This window comes from Thunnus maccoyii, chromosome 21 (assembly GCF_910596095.1).
Source record: "Thunnus maccoyii chromosome 21, fThuMac1.1, whole genome shotgun sequence".
In the NCBI taxonomy this organism is placed as follows: Eukaryota; Metazoa; Chordata; class Actinopteri; order Scombriformes; family Scombridae; genus Thunnus; species Thunnus maccoyii.
In genome coordinates this window covers 22,740,721-22,757,750 of record NC_056553.1, presented here as the reverse complement: position 1 = coordinate 22,757,750, position 17,030 = coordinate 22,740,721, and the positions used below count along the sequence as shown (strand labels likewise).

At 40.6% G+C, this 17,030-nt stretch overlaps 1 protein-coding gene across 6 annotated transcripts in view; it reads right to left on the bottom strand.

The window, feature by feature from the left end:
- Nucleotides 1-16,347, bottom strand: part of kcnh2b (potassium voltage-gated channel, subfamily H (eag-related), member 2b) — a 243,079-nt gene extending 226,732 nt beyond the window's left edge. For 5 of the 6 annotated variants that reach the window (XM_042398706.1, XM_042398713.1, XM_042398710.1 and 2 more), the window contains exon 1: nucleotides 14,948-15,790. In XM_042398706.1, coding sequence (XP_042254640.1) covers nucleotides 14,948-15,023 — 76 coding nt within the window. In that variant the 5' untranslated portion in view covers nucleotides 15,024-15,790. Of the gene's footprint in view, nucleotides 1-14,947; nucleotides 15,791-16,288 lie in introns of those variants that run through there. The other variant, XM_042398707.1, reaches the window with a different exon arrangement.
- Nucleotides 16,348-17,030: the final 683 nt, after the last annotated feature.

Genomic DNA, 17,030 nt, shown 5'->3' with positions numbered 1-17,030 from the left:
CATTCTGTGCCTTCTTCATGTGGCAGAGCTCAGTGCTTCTCAGGATAGTTTCCTCTGGCAAACAAAAACCCCTGACTTTCTCCACAACATTGCTAGCAAACCATAAATTATGAGCCAGGTTTTGCTCTTTTGTTGTAATGTGATACTACTTGTCAGCAGGTGTCATTGACAATTACCATGGAAATATGAGTCTTAGTTCTGAGTTAGCCTGATGGTCAGGTGGTCAGTCTTTATATTATGTAAAACTGTCTAATTTAAGAGCAAAACAAGTCTGGCTTAATACTAGACCAGTCTAAAATATCTTTGTGAAACCAGCCCCTGGTCTTAATTTACAATTAATTGTTATCAGTTACTAAATGCATTGCATATGCATTTTGTCTCTTCTCCCATCTACTAACCTTGTGCTTCACTGCCTCAGGCTAGGCAAATGGCTTCAGATCTATTTCCCCTCCCTCCACTGGTTCAAGCTATATAGAGTTCCTGAAAAATGATGACTAGGAATAATACAGTCCATTGAGTCATATGAATTGTAAGGGGGTGTTTCCAGCTCAATACTAGTATTTTTCTAGCAGCTGTCAGAGCTAAAAATAAAAATCTTTTCTGAGAGAAAATGATGAGTCATAAGTAAAATGTTTGGTATAATAGGAATATTTGTTGTAATTACTTCTGAAAACACATTAGGAACCAAAGAGTCTTCACATTTGTTGGTATACAGGGGGCAAATGGGTGTGGAACAACGATTGAGTTGACAACTCCTTCCAGCTACCAAGTAAAAAATATATTTCTATATACCATTACCAACTTTATAGCTTTAGGAGCCATGTGTCAGTACTGTAGCTGTCAGGATCCTCCAGATTACCCAGTCAATCAAACTCTACCCTCAGCTTTCCTCCACCACCAGAAAAATAATTACATTAATCTTTGTCTGGTTTGCAGTTTTACAGTCTTTCCCCCAAATGAAAATGCTGCCACAGCACGATGTGTCTTTCCAAAATTTACTCATATTTTCTCCCGTTCGAGATGCTGGCCGGACACTCTGTTGGCAAGACAGACGTGTGCACTGCTGGAGAAATGCTGATGTCATCAGTGTGGGACAGCTGACAGGAGGACGGGGGTCCTGTCATGTTTTGACAGCCGAAGCATTTATTTCAGTCCACTTAGGGTTGCATTTTGAAGCAGTAAACAGACTGCATACATAATAATAATAACATATTTTCTTTACACAGCAACGTGCTTTCCGTTATTTACTGAACTGAAAGGAGTTGACTAAAATATGTGTTGGCATATTGTCCTCAGTGTCATTCCTTATCATGGGAGATACTCAGCACATATTCTGGCAAATACACCAGAAGAGACAGATATGACCAACAGCACAGCTTAGCCCACTGAGGTTTTGTTCAGACAAACAACAATGTTGTATTAAAAAACACAACCCCCTCATTAATTTCTATGACACTTCTGCACAGCCACAACAGGGTTCCAGGCACAGAGTGCTCCATCAAAAAGTTGAACCTGGCTCAACTTTTGTTTCAGCAAAATGCAACATCATCCAGCAAAGTGCTGCACTGGCCAATCAAATATGGGAAGGTGCACATTCATGATGGATTACTTACAACATTGAAAGGCATGCATCTTCTGTTTACCTTCTGATCACTGCAATAAGGACAAAATTTTATGATAACTTTCTGTAGTTGTAAAATCCTGTTTTTTGTATCATAAGTTGATTTTCAGTGTTTTGCCATCTGATAAACCTTAAAACTCAAGAATTTATGACTCAAAACAGCCTTTCTGGATCATCGTTTCACTGGTAGCTGAAACAACACACCCCCATCAAAGCAACCCACTATTAATTTGTATTTTTGCCACACTGTTCTTTTGCTTACTGTTGCCTCTGTTCCAGCTATGGGAACTATTGTTCTTAAAACTACCTATCTTAACTTTTTCCATTTTCCCTGTGGTTGCCAGTAAAAGAACATCTTAAAATAAACAAAACTCAACAATAACCAATATGCATCCCAATGAGGTAAAGTCAAGTTAAATCTCTACAGCTACTGGAACTATAAGTTGACTCGTCTTTGCAAAGGAAACTAATTCCTCTTCCATAAAAACACAAAAACAAAGTAAGAGGGCGACCAGTGATAGTCTTGTTTGTTTCCAGTAATTTTCCACTACAGTTGTTGCAAATACTGTCATGTAATCTTAAAATGCACGAAAGTGGCGCAGTGGAAATGTTTCTTGTATTAGTTAATATTTTTCTGTTAACAATGGCTCAGTGTGATATGAAATAGGTTGCTCATGAACACAAACCCATAAAAGATTATCACCTGGCTCTGCAGCTCCTGTCAGCTCTATTGAGCATTTTAGCGTCTTTCAGTTGATTGTTTTGGTTTTATGCAACTTATATGCTTTGCTTCAGTCTGACTGCTCTTTTCCAGCAGCTGCAGACAGCTGTTTTTAGGGAGAATCACTGTATACTACCTGCCCAGCACCACATGACAGACAGACAAAGTTCGTGACTAGCTGCTGATATATTAGTGACTAGAGCTAGATATTTTTCTCAGGAGTTGGTGGAGACCAAAGCTTGTTTCTGGTACCAGTCAAGCCCATGAAATGTGCTGTGTGCAGATTTTGGTGCAGTAGTCATATTTCAAACTGCAAGTCATGTGACACCTCTGTATACATTACAAAGAAAATTTCCTGGCATCACAGACTTTCAAAATGACTCTAAATGATCACAAATAGAGACATGAGGTCCAATATATGAATTCAAAAACTTTGAAGGAAGTGGAAGATACTTTTCAGTGTATGCACTGAGGGAGCAGCTTTTGCTGGAACAAATGAGCTGCCACATTTGAATTCCTCTCCCATTGTTTAAAGCATGTTTAATACCTCTACTGTACGTAACTTCAAAAAAATGTCATGAAAAAAACATGACCAGGAACAAATCCAGAGCAAATGCAATCCATAGGTCAGCTGACTCAAATCTTGGATTCCCTCCTTCCACACAGCTTGGGATTCAGTCATGCGACGTGGCACTTTTCAGAGAGTACACACCAGTCCAGTCCACCAACAGTCGTTAAGAGTGATAATCCCATAATCAGCGCAATCCTTAATGGACTGTTTCGCTCTGAAGTGTCTCAGGCTACAGTATGTACAGCGTCTCCCTCTGCCTTAACGAGGTTATGCAGATTTATGCAAATGAGGTCTAATCCCCGGAACACTGGGGACTCCGTGGTCTTTAAGTCGGTTAGCTGGCCCTTTTTCTGTGCCACCGCTCTCAGGGTGGTGGAGGAGTCACAGTGAATGAGAGAGGGAGTCCAAGCAGGCGAGAGAGAGAGACAAATGGAAGAGAGAGGTGTGATGAAGTTTTAGAAGAGCCAGGAGGAGGGAGAATTGATGAATGGGAGGACGAGAGTGAAAGGGCAGCTGTCAAGAGATAAAGCAGTGACAAATAGAGGTACAGGCAAAGGGCTGAGAGGAGAAGGACAAGAAAATACTGAGAGCTACCAAAGCACTTGGGTGGTGCCACTTGGCTATGGTTTGCATGTATACTCTGACAATTTGGATTACAAAGGATGGAGGTGAAAACCTTACAGGGTTTCTTGTCCATAAAAACTATAGCACTAATTGATCATAAAATGTCATGAATTTTGACACAGTGAGATGATAATTAAGAAGCTTATTCAGTATGCTGCAAATTTCATAACTTCTACTCGTTTACCGGCGTAAGCTTGAATTGAAGAGCAATATACCCATGAAATCTTTTCTCAGGCCATGTTTGCATTTCATATTATACACATGCATCACCTGTTGACTCCCCTCTGTTTTGCTGCAGCACTGTATGAAACAGCTGAAGAAATCCTTACTGTAGGTATCATTTATTCAGAATTTGACAATCCAAAGCTGCGTGGGTGAGGTTTGGTCAGATTTGATTGACAGCGCTGGCAACATGAACAAACTACCCCACAACAGACACCAAATTTTTGATTCAAAACAGTGAGATGAGCACCAACAGTTTGGTTTGTTTGAAGCATACTGAACCCTTTCCATCCATGCCATCTTGCTACATATAGGACACACTACCTCCTGCACTGGCACTGAATAGTGGCATTGCACATAAATTGTGTGCTATGATGAAATATGACTGTGACTCTTATGGGATGCTGGGCTTGTCTTGTAAGTCTTATAGTTGCATGATGGTTTGTGGATACCTCAAAGAACTGTGACAAAGGGAATGAAGAATTCAGAGCGAGCTCTGGCTTTTTTTGATCTACAGCCGGCTTCTGATCAACACTCTGACTTATAACTGAAAGAGGACAGGATCATAGGTTACTATTAAACAAGGTACAAATCTGTTTAGGTGTCTAAATCATCATTATGAGTATTCACTTTGAAAGCTTCCTGCTAAAAGCTAAAACTTGTGCATAAATCACATTCTTTATAGTGAAAAACTCAACTGCATTTACTGTTTCTTCTTTTTCTAGTTTTACATCAAGGTAAGGAATAAACATCTTGATTGCCTTTGAGTCACCTGACAAGTTGCTGTTGATGCATCCCCGCTCGTCTCATCTTTTCATCGTGGCAGGGAAAAACTCAGCAGAGATACAATGTTTGATGCTTCAGTCTTTGGAGCACACATTTTTATAAAGGCACAGTCAATTAAAAGCTGATGATGTGGAGGGAGATATAACTCTCCAAGAGATGCTTCTAACGTGTGTGTCATGATCCGAGAGAACGGATTGAGAGCTCTTCTTTCCCTCAATGGCTGTGCAGCCACAAACATTCAGCTCTGACTTTGAAAATACAGTTTTTCAAAAGTGTTTTTACAAAAGCTGGTTTCAGGGCATTTCCATCTTTTCATAAGTTCAGCTTTCTCACATGGGGGCCAGGACGCTCTCGGCTTTATCGAATACAGAAAAAAAAAAAGAAAAACTGCATTGACTGGTAAACTTGGTAATGATGAAATTGCAATGCAATCCAACACAGATAGGAAAAGAAAGGAAAAAAAAAACATAACACTGCAACATTTGGTGTGTCCATTCTGCCTTCACAGCCAATAAGGTTTTCCTTTATCAAACGCTACATGACTTTAACCAAATATTACATGTATTATGCTGTGTAGATACTGCAAACTGCATTGTGTCTGGTATATTTCTGGGCAAAAACACCTCAAACTAGAACATGATGGATGCAGCTAAATGTTAATGAGCCGACCTTTTCAAATACCATTTAAACAAAACCTGACTCCGTTCCAGGCTTCAAACTTATAATTATTTGACTTCTAGATACTTTCTTTAGCCAGGGATTCAACCAGAGTATCACACATCAAGTCACTACCTCATGTATGAATTATGCTTCAGATGGTGCACAAGAAAACATTTCCTTTGAATGTTTAATTCAAACCAGTCTATAAATAAATTACATTACCAATACAGTATTATCCAAAAAATACATACAAATTTTAAGCTGCACCCTGGTTGTGTGCTGTTCTTTTCATAAACAGATTCAACTGTGACTATAGCTGTTTCACATGGTCGGCTTGGACCGTGTAAAACAGCTGTGGTCAGAATAGCTTCAATATGAACCTGGTTTGCTTCTAATAACCATTTTTCATCATGAGAAGTTAGTACAACAAATCTGAATTGTTTGCACAGTTGATCTTATAATTTAGCCCATTTCTAACAGCTGGACAACTACTGTCACCCAAACATGCAAATCCAAATACACAGCCTTCTATGGACAAGATGCACTAACTCTTCTAAAGGATCACTACATTGTCTTGGTGGTTGAGAAAAGATTGTCTGCTAACCACACGGTCACGAGTTTAATTATCTACCTTATTGAAGTGTCCTTGACTAGAAACTCTGTTGAATTTAGAGTTGGAATAATCTCAAACTCTCACAGAATGAAGTGTCTCAAGTTTTGGACTACATGTTCTCTTTTGACTCCAAATGGCCAAGTAAAGCAATGAAGATTGAAATATTGCCCAGTTTTATGTTTTAATGTGTGATGTTTTGACAAGAGGGTCACTGATTGCAATCTTTGGAGCAGTTTATATTTACTGGTCAAGGACATCTTGTGGCCATGTGAATTATGACTGTGAATGAATTATAAATGTTATAAATGTCTCTCTACTTTCCTGTCCCATCTCCTACTGAGAATTTCTTTTAATCATGACAAGATCATTCTCTAACATTAACAGAGTAGGTTTTGTGCATAAACCTTACCAAGCCTTAACCATAGCGATGGAATACAAAAAAGTTTTGGCACTGACAAACCTAGATGTCATGTTGGATGTCAAACCAGTTTGGAAGTTAGTGACAAATTGCATATTTTGTTGTTTGGTTTGGAGGACTTGTCACTTAGTGTGCCCTTGAGCAAGTCACCAAACCGCCATCTGCTCCATAAAGAAACTGTACTGGGCAACCCAAGTTGTGAATTTGTGTGCATGATGATCCATTGGGTGATGCACTTATACTGAGTAGACATAAAAATCATGTCATTAACTTTGTTCAAGTGATGGAAGGAGGTTATATTAGTTCTAACTGAGAAAAGAGATGATAAAATGGGTACCAAAAGGAAGTTACAGTGGTGACTTCCTGGTGAACATAGTGCAGCATTTAGCAGCTGAAGATATTTCCCTCAGGAGTTGATGGAGACCAAAAATAGGAAAAAGGAGAATGGATATTGGACTTACAGTATGTGGCCTGAATCCAAAATGAATACTTCTGCTTTGTAAGTGGCCTGATCATTGTGCCATTTAAGCAACTTTCAAGAAAGTTATTTTTAATTCTGTCATCGGCAGGTTTTTTCTTGAAAAAGTAGGATTTTTTTTCTTTGCACTGAACTGTAGGCAAGAAGGGCATGTCCTCATCTTAGAAATGGAAAGCTTGAACTAACACACACACATAGACTGTCTGTGTACCAGTATTAAACCTCCTCCTCTCAGTACTTCCCCCCCCAGCAGGTGCCATGTTGCCCGGTTGGATGTATGCCCATTTGAGATCAGAAGACAGCTAGGCATGGCAGCACAGCGGGCATCTGCTAGGCACCAGAGAGATGAAGAGAAGAAAGGAGGGAGGGAGAGAGAGAGAGAAAACAGGTTGTCAAACGAGACAAAGAGCAGAAAGAAGGAAGAAGGAAGGTGGAGAATGAGGGCAGCGAGAGAGAAGAGTATTTACAAGCTCAGAGAGTTTACGAGTATGCGTGCGCGCTCGTGTCCGTGCATGTGTTCTTCTGTGTGCCTGCTCGGTAACATGTGTGGGTGTGTGTATGAAGGAGAGAAAGGGAAGAAAACAGGAGAAGAGACAGAGAGGAAGACAGAAAGTGCGAGCGAGAGACGAGTGATTTCACACCAATAAAGTGCAATCTCGAGCACTGACTCACTCCTGACTCCTGCACCAGTGTAGCAGCGTTGCTGTGTTTACACCCTCCGAGTGAAACAGATGGAGCAGAAGAATAAAGCTAAGCACCGGAGAAGACTCTCACTCCTGTGTCTACACTGTATCGATACAGTAAAGCAACAACAGGAGCCAGATTTTCCTCTTTTATGTTGATACTGCTTTCTAGACGACTATGCAGCCATAGGGAAAAAACTAAACAATGTAAATTAGACAAACCCAACAAGCACACCCGCAGGTAGACGCTTCAACTCTCTCCTCACAGTCTAATGTATGTATTCAAGCCATATGTTGCATGCACCCAGCAGCGGTTACATGTCCTTTCACAGAAGCACTGAAGGCATCTCTTCCTCCCCGCACTGGGAACATCAAGGCTCTGCGCCTTATGCAACTCTGAGCCCGAGCTCATCAAAGCACGAGGAAGCACAGACGCATCGACCACTAAACACTCAGGTAAACAACCTGTGAGGAAGGACTCCACAGCACTGTTTCACTGACACCAGCTAGACAGGATCATCATAGGAAGTTGAACTTTAATATGAGATCATTTATTTTATTTAATTGTAGTCTTACTCAGCATGTTTTTAAGCTGATTGTGTTTTATATGGAGACATAGAAAAACCTTGCTTGAAACTGAACTGTAGCATTGGTACTTTACAGTTCTTTGTTGGATGTTGTGTAATTCTGTTTGTCTACATTGTTATTCTGCTCCTGCTACTCCTGCCTGCTCTGTACATGCTGCAGCTACTACAAGTCTGTCAGTCATGAAAGAGGGATCCCCCCTGTGTTGCTCTTCCTGTGCTTTTTATTTCGCTGTTTAAGTGTTTCTGTTGTCGGAAACCAAGCATCTAACAATAGAGGGTGTCAAACTTGTGATTTTGGCACATATAAATGTACTTATTTTTCAAAATTGGTTATGTTCTGTGCACGTTGACCATTTTTAAAGCAAAGAAAGAGCTCACTCTGCTCTCTTACATGGGACATTTAAGGTAAGATGTGTTATACTATATATTATTCTTCCTATTGTAATTGTAAGAAGGTTAGGGTTATGGGTTAAGATGTAATTCTATATGCAAATATGCAGGACTGTGCCTGCAGGATTCATAATATATAAGAATCCTCTGCACTGCCCTGCTAATTTAGAACCTCAACTGTAACATAAGTTCACATTTTTATAGACAGGAAATATTGCACAGCTGACCTAGACACTTTGACATTTTAATACTTATATTACATTCATAATCTGTCTTTGAATTTATGTCCTTTGTATTTCTTTTATTTAATCTCTATTATTCTTCACACAAGCCTTCTTAGCACAGCCTCAAGCATATGCCACCCTGTCATCCACTCAACATATTGCATGAGCATGTGAAAAATAAGATCTTTGAATCTTAAAACTTTCAAATTCCAATAAAAACCCCTTCTTATTGGAACTTTAAGATTCCTATAAAAAGACTAACACAGTGTGTTATTATGTCTCTCAGTACTGTCTGACTTCTCTACCCTGTCTGTGGCTCTCAGCACCAAGCCTGTTGGTTTCTGAAGACATGAACCTTTAAAACCTTGAGTTGTTTTACAGAATACCAGCAGTAATGAGTTGAGATCTTCCTGCTGCTTTACGTTCTGCTCTATTTGTTACTTCTGTCCTGATGTGGCATTCCTCCAGCAAAAAGGAGGAGCTCGAGGGCACGGACTTGTCTATATACCATAGGTGTGATAATTCATCAGAACCATCTCATCAGGATTCATGAGGGGAGCTCAAAACCTAAGTCATCAATTCATGTGATAAAGCTTATAGTTAGGGCCGGCCAGGCTCGCCTTGAACCAGCCCCTTAGTTATGTTGCTATAGGCCTAGACTGCCAGGGGACTTCCCATGATGCACTGAGCTCCTCTCTCCTCCTCCCCCTCTCCATCTGTATGCATTTATGTCCCATTAATGCATGTTACTAACTTGGCTTCTTCCCCAGAGTTTTTGTGCTTTCTCATCTCACAGGTTTCTATGGATCATGGTCACGGACCGCCTGGTTATGGACTGTGGGCTTCCATGGGTCGTGGTTGTGGACCACCTGCTGCCATGATACTGCTTGACGCCCACACCTGCTATTATTATCATTAGTCATATTTCCATTATTGTTATTATTATTATTATTGTGATTATTGTTGTTGCTATGCTTCTCTGTTCCCCACTTCTTGTCTTCATTGTCTGGGCAGGCAGGTATAAGTGTTCCCCTTTTGTGAGTCATCGCAGTATGTTCATAGTGCAATTATTGAACTCAAATTTGGGTAAATTTGAGTTTGTCATGGACATTTAAATTTGGGTAAATAAAACCCTTAAATTGCAGTGTCTCTTGTGACTGACCTGCTTGGTCCCTGACATAAACATATAGGTTCATTTTTAAAAAAGGCTACACAATTTCCTAAAACAGCTGGTCACTGTAGTTTTTAGCAAACAGTTCTCAAACAGGAGGAAATAGTGCATTTGTTGAGGACTATTTTCAGCTGCGGATGAATCCACATTTGGTCCTCTTCTGAGTATTTTGGGCAGCAGGACAGTGTGTGTGGGATAAAGTCAAAATAAAATACAGTGTGTGTTCATGGTGTTTTTAATAGGGTTGGACAACAATGGAGCTCTACGGCACGGAGGAATACGATACATCAGACGCTCTACAAACTACTGGACAGTAGATTCATCCATTGTTGGTTTGAATATATAGGAATATCACCAGCCTCATCCTTTAAAATAGTGAAAGTTCAGCTAGGAAGTCTACATTATTCTTTCTCTTCTCCTACATTTATTACTCACTGCCTCTAAATTCTCTATATTTATGATTCTACGAAGGCAAATCCCTCCTGGTTCATTAAGACCAGTCAATTAGACTAAAACTGAAGTCAATCACTTATCAGCATGCTCTATATTATCAGAATTAAATGCATTTCTAGAAAGCACATGTGTAATATTTAACATTTAGTAGTCTGTATAATATTTTGTAAACTAAGATGAGGTGAGATGTGACTGTGAAAGTACCTGGTATTGGTTACTAGAAACAGTATACCTTATCCTACTGTGTGTTCGTGTGTGTGTGTGTGTGTGTGTGTGTGTGAGGGTAGGTGGGTGTGTGGGTGGGGGAGTCAAGGGGGCAGTTGCTATGGTGATGAAGTGTTTGTACTTCAGCTGTAGAATGGGAACATCCTCCCGGGAGGACAGTGGCTTGGAGGCTTGTAATTGGGCAAAGTCTTCTCTAAGGAGCACCGAGCAGACAACAACGCACAACCCAAAAGGTTGCTGCGACCTCATATTGGGGTCAAATGTGCCGTTGGTTGTTGTCGGGGAACACACAGTCTGTCCGTGTATTGTATGCATGGAACAGCGTGAATATCAAACATGGAGGATCACAGTAGAGTAAACAGAGCAGGTTTCACACTCAGAGGATCAGTGTACAGTAAGCAGAGAAGGTCTGATGCCCGGGCATAAAATACCTTCGCTGGAACCCAGACAGCAAACCACATGAGGGCTGGATTTCAGCATATGTTTGAGAACTGGCTGCCGTGCGCACTGCAACTACTGATCTAATTTCTTTTTGTTTTAAAAAAAGTGAAATATGCATACAATAATTTTGAACCTAAATAGAAATATTCAGAACAAATAGAGTAAATAACAAACGTGCCCCCACCTCCCCATGAATTATGCATCCTCTGTTGAGGCCACTTGCAGTTGAGCATGTCTCTAAACAAATAGCACACCCTTTGGCCAATCAGCGCAATTTCAGCAGTACCAGCATGAAGCAATGAGACACAAGTTTGTTGAAAATCTGATTATCAGATATTGCACGTGTCATTTTGAGTAATCCACCATGCTGCAATAACAGATTATTCCCCGAAATTTGGTCAAAATCTGATCAGGGGTGTTTCAGATCATTCTGCTGAGAGGCAGCTGCAGAGAAAAGACAAAGATATGAGCAGAGCATACAGTAAGACACTCATTCTAATGTAAATCATTAAATATATAAATGAATGAATGTGCTTTTAGTGTGTATATTCTTTGCTAATATTCAGCGCAAACCATGATGTTTACATGATGGATTTCCTCACTACTGATTTGTCACCTCCCATGTAAGCAAAGATCACAATTTCCATTGATTTTCCTCCAGTGGACACTGGACACATCAATAATCTGTATGCAAAACAGCTTTGACCTCTTGTTCATTACTGTAATAATCCAATAAACAGCTGTATCCTGACAAGCTGTATTTAACTGCTACTGTACGTTACTGCCCAGGACACCTGTCATCTCTTTCATTCATGGAGGCTTTTCCTGGTTGCATAAGTCACGGTTATGTAGGTTATATCTCACAGTATGCATTATGGTTGATTCATAAAAAATATCGCACAATTCATTTTTTATATACATGTATGTATGAATTTCAAATTAACTTAAATCTGAAAACTAGCTTTAAAACCATCTTTAACTTTGTGGTGTGGATTTGCCTGTATATATATGCCTATATGCCATATATATATATATATATATATATATATATATATATATATATATATATATATATATATATATATATATATGCCTGTATAACATATGGCCATTTCCTCATCAGACTAAGATTTTAAACATAACCACTTGTTTATGTGTTTCTGCTTAAGTTGTTAAGATAAAACTCAACTGTAAATGTCTGATGTGTGTATGTCCCCAAAACAAATTAAGAAAAAAGGTGGAACTCCAGTGCTGAAAGAAAAAAATGAAAGAATCAAGTGCTGTCTTGATCATTTCGGCGAATTTTATTTCCAACTAATGGACTGACAAAACTGCTGACGCATCTCGGTGTGAAGTCTTCATCAAAGCAAAAATATATATATATATATCTTTTTTCAGAATTAGCTTTAGAGAAACAAACACATTGCAGTACTTTTTTAAAGACAGCCTCCAACTGAAATTCATTCCTCATATGAACTTTTTTTAATTGCAAGACCATTTTATTAGTCATATTGTCAAAAAAAGATATCCATGAGGATTTCTCTGTCCTGTATGTACAGTATGTCCTGAATGGTGACAGCAGATGCTCCTTAATCATCTCCTCCAAGGCTGATCATTAAGTATCCACGGCTTGTGATCTTAGTACATTACTTTAAAAGCAGTCCCACCCTGGAAAAAAACATTGGTTCTGCCACGCTTACTCTACCACGAAGGCTGCTTTTCCCCTCACTCCTTTCCCCATGAGATGCTTTCCATACAGCGCAACAAACAGGATGGGTCTGCTCCTGATTGTTGCTCAGATGAAGTTCACCCAGCCACTATTGCCATAAAGAGAGAATCAGATGAACAGATGTGCACTGCTCTGCTGCCCACACCAGGCTATCTCTTCCATAAACACCAGTTTACTTAGCTATGGATAACATGAGAGGAGTGGACTCAGGTTTCAGTGATGTGGAGCAGTGGGGTCAAAATGAGGCTCTGGGATCAGAGGTAGACCTCTGAAGGCTCTTTACACCGTGCTCCACTTTTAAAGTTCAATCAAAGGACAAGCTGTATAAAAGACAGCTTTTCCATCATCTTTGAAATGAGTAAGGATGACTAAGGCAGCTGCTGAGCTTCAGCCAGTGTCCTCTAAAGATCTTCCTCCTCCATATCCACCAGTTCATTACCCACAGCCATTAGACACCATCATCACCACGCTTTGTTAGCCAAACTAAAAGTCTGCAACAATCATTTGAGTGTCATTCTGAATATATGTGTCACTGGGAAAACATTTGGAAAGAACTGATGTGAGGTTATCAGCCTCTCAGTTGCAGGTTATGTCCCCCTCTAACGCTGAAGCACCCCTCTCATAAATAATCATCCGGCACACGGAGAAGCATCCTGCCACACGCTGAACGAATGCAAATCTGCCGCGAAGACACATTTAAGATGTGAACACAGTGGAATGAAGCATTCCAGTGAGCAGCGGAATATGCTCACCTTTACAGAGTTAGCCACGCTTATCAGGATGGAAAAATAAGTACTGCAGGATTAATGTCAATTACTTAACTCCAACGTCAATTATTCAGCTTGACTGCACTTGTGGGGAGTTGTTTTCAGCACCTCTGTGATGGGAAACAGGGTGTTTTTGCACTAATTCCACCCCTGTAGCACCTTGTTTGAAGCTCTGCTGCCGCTGTGACTCTTAGGTGTTACGAACGCAGCAAGACATCACTTTATGTTCCATGGCAGCCATGTGAACTGCTCAACCCAAGAGCATATGGCCAATGTAAGGAGGCAGGCAGCACGTTTGGAGAGGGGTATCTCAAGAGCTCAAGTGTTTAGTACAGACTTGTCTTTTTTCCCCAGCTCCTGATGGAAGTAATTGACATTTAGATTCATTAAAACATGCAGTTCAATCTACATTTAATATCTGTTTCATCAGCTTGACTGTCAAAACCTGAGATGACGAAATGTTAATGATACACATCCTCATCTTCTTCATCAGCCCTGAGGTGAATTTCCACAGGAAAAGTGCCGTTGCGGCTGCTGAGGCACGTTTGAAGTCTGGTCACACGTTCAGAGACGGAAAAACATTAATGATTTGCATCAAAGATAACAGTGCCGCAGGGAGTGTGAGGACAGATCAAGCCTGTATTTGGAAATATAGACAGCTTGGAATTCCTTGCCCCTGGACTCTATGAAAGAAAATTAGTACCTCAGATATATTCTTTGTTTTTGCAGCTTATAACCTGCCACAGATTAATTGATTGGATATTGTTTTTTTTTTCTTTCAAGGCAAACAAAATAAAGTACGTAATAGTTTTACATCTGATAAGCATATGTATGATGAAAAAGGTTTATTGTGCTCTCCAATAGTTTCTGCATATAAATGATTTTCCATGTCCTCACCAGCTGAGCCAAAGATAATAGATCGTGAGCCCTAAAAGCATCAAGAGTGTCGTTTTTCTCAGTTTTTCACAGATTGCTTTTTCTGACAAAATCAGTCAAGACAGCAGCAGCATGCGACACTTAGGGTGACACTAAAGCATGAGAGGATCTGCAGAAACTAATCTGATCTTTAGAAAGTATTGTATTATTGCTTTGTAACCTTCAAATGTGACACTATCATGCGGCCTACTACGAGGACTGAATGACAGATGTTTGACTATGTGCAGCTGCAGGATTCAAATCTACAAGACCTCAGCAGCAGTTCAGATCTATACAAGATGCTCATGTTTAGTTCAGAAAAAATGAAGTGTGAGGTGTAAGTTATTATAAAACGCTCTTTAAAGGGTTTTTCTGGGATTCTGAGTGCTTTCTGTTTATATTTTCACACATTCTCCCACCTAACATCACTGCACCACCGTGTGACTTGTCTGAGCTATTAACCATGCATCAGCAAACATCATTATTGAGGCTAATTCTGGAAAAACCAAATGTCAGCTGCATCATCAGGATGCCATTTTCAAGCAGCTTTTGAGTCAACAAATAATTATTACCAGTGCGCGTTAATGAAAGAAGAACAAGGTTACATAAATTATCAGTGAAAGAATTACAGAAAAACTATAATCTTACTTTGACTGTCGAATTTCCTGATGATGGTGTCCAGGAAAGTGTTCTGCGGAGCCACATGGCCCCTCCGGACCGGCATCTTCGCTGCGGTGGCCCCTGGACTTTGACAGACTTTGCAGGACTTTTAACAATATGACACCGAGGCTGCGTTTCCAGTCTCCGCAGCAGAGCGCCCGATGCTCACTGCGCTCCCTGCATGGAGACTGAACACTGACAGGTCAGTGGCAGTAATCCGGGGGCCAAAGTTTTCCCAAGTTGCTCTGAGATACGGGAGGCTTCTGATGGGTCCTCAGGAGAAAGTGAGGAGAGGAGAGTTCTGGAAAGGAGGCGCACTGTACGCACGGCAGATCTGAGCCGCTTCCAGCCTCCAGTTTCCAGGCTGAGGGTTGCGAGGGTCTCTGTTTCTGTCCCCCCCGAGGAGAGGGCGGCCAGTCAGATGATAATTCCTCCTGGTCTCACACTCGGTGGAGCAGAGCAGACCTCTCATCCTGCACTACAGCCCGCTCCTGTGAGGCGGACTGGGCGAGCTTTCCGACGAGCGTCGTTGGAGCCATAGTTGGGGCGCTGAGCTGCGCGTTTGTTTTTTTTTTGTGTGTTTTTTTTTTTATTTGTTTCTTATTCCACCTCTTCTCTTTGCCTCTCAATATCTGTGTGTTTTGTGGAGAAAAAGAACACAATAATTATTCTAAGAAAACAGCAGAGCGCAGATCCGCGGCTTGAATCGACCTAGATCGGTGTTTTTGGAGGTGTTCTCCGTATCTCTCCTCCTCCTCGCTGTGCGCTCTGCCGGATGACTTCAGCTCCACCGGCGTCTAGCTGCGCCTCTTTTAACCCTTTGCTCATCAAGAGCGGAACTAACAGCTTAGAGCGTTTATAAAGGATGAAGAACTTCCCATCATCCACAAAAAGAACAGTTTAGATTACATGTGCGCTTCCCAAACTGGGGCCCGGGAACGCTTTGTTCCTACAAAACCGGGCTCATCATCACAATCAATTTATTACAAATTATTCAAATGACAAAAAAAAATTATAATTTGTGACAGCTGGAGGAAACTGGCTAAAAAAAAATGACAACCTAATTGTGAAGCCAGTTGAGCAATTATGGTGCAGTTAACTGAGATAAATGAGGAACGTGATGTTTCGTGTTGCACCGCAGGTTTATCAGACACCTGCTCGGGCTGCGGTCAAACGGCTGCTGTTAACAGGTGTTCTGCTCTGAGGTATAGATTACCTGTGTGCCTGAATGGGAGGGATTCATCTAACACACACGCACACACACTCCTAATTGTTCTGCCCCATTGTACTGCTCTGCTATTATCCCCACCGTGTTCCACAAACATCTACCTGCACTGAAGTGAAGCGTCTCTTTCTTTCTTTTTGATGAAGTCACCTTGCGGCTGTGATGATGCTGCTTTGTTGTGTAGTGTTACAGGGTTGGATGAGGATTCACCACTCAGGCTCCTCAGCTAGGCTACGTCACACAGCCGGGGTTCCCCCCTTCCGTCATGCCGGGGATGCTGCCTTCACGGGTTGTCGGATATCGCGCTTTTAGCCTGGAGCGTATATGAATAACTGAGCTGTAGTTGCGTTCATGTGCGATCCATATTATTGATTTATGATTTACACACGGTGAGTGAAAGGATTTATATGTTTATTATTATTGTAGAGGATTTATTGCAGCTAGATGTGTGTGTGAATATGAGGATGCTGACACTGATAAATACAACATAATTATCAGGAAATATCAATGCATACAAATCATAAATATAAAGTCATTATATATTATATTAAATCACCATAGCTGCTGTAGCTCATACTAACTTTGACTGTATTGCAAATATCAGTCTAGCAGGTCACCATGCACATCCAGTTTTCTATTTAGTTAATTAGTTTGTGAGTATTTTTATATAATGTTTATCATTATTTTGTTGCAGGCTGCTGATACATACAGCTTATTCTCTGCTGTATATGTATGAATTGTGTGACACTTTTTAAACTGTTTCATTTGTGGGGAAAAAAATGTATCATATCTAGTGGGATGAGTTTTGGGAGCAGAGGCCATGAAAGTCTTGCCAGCATTATGAAA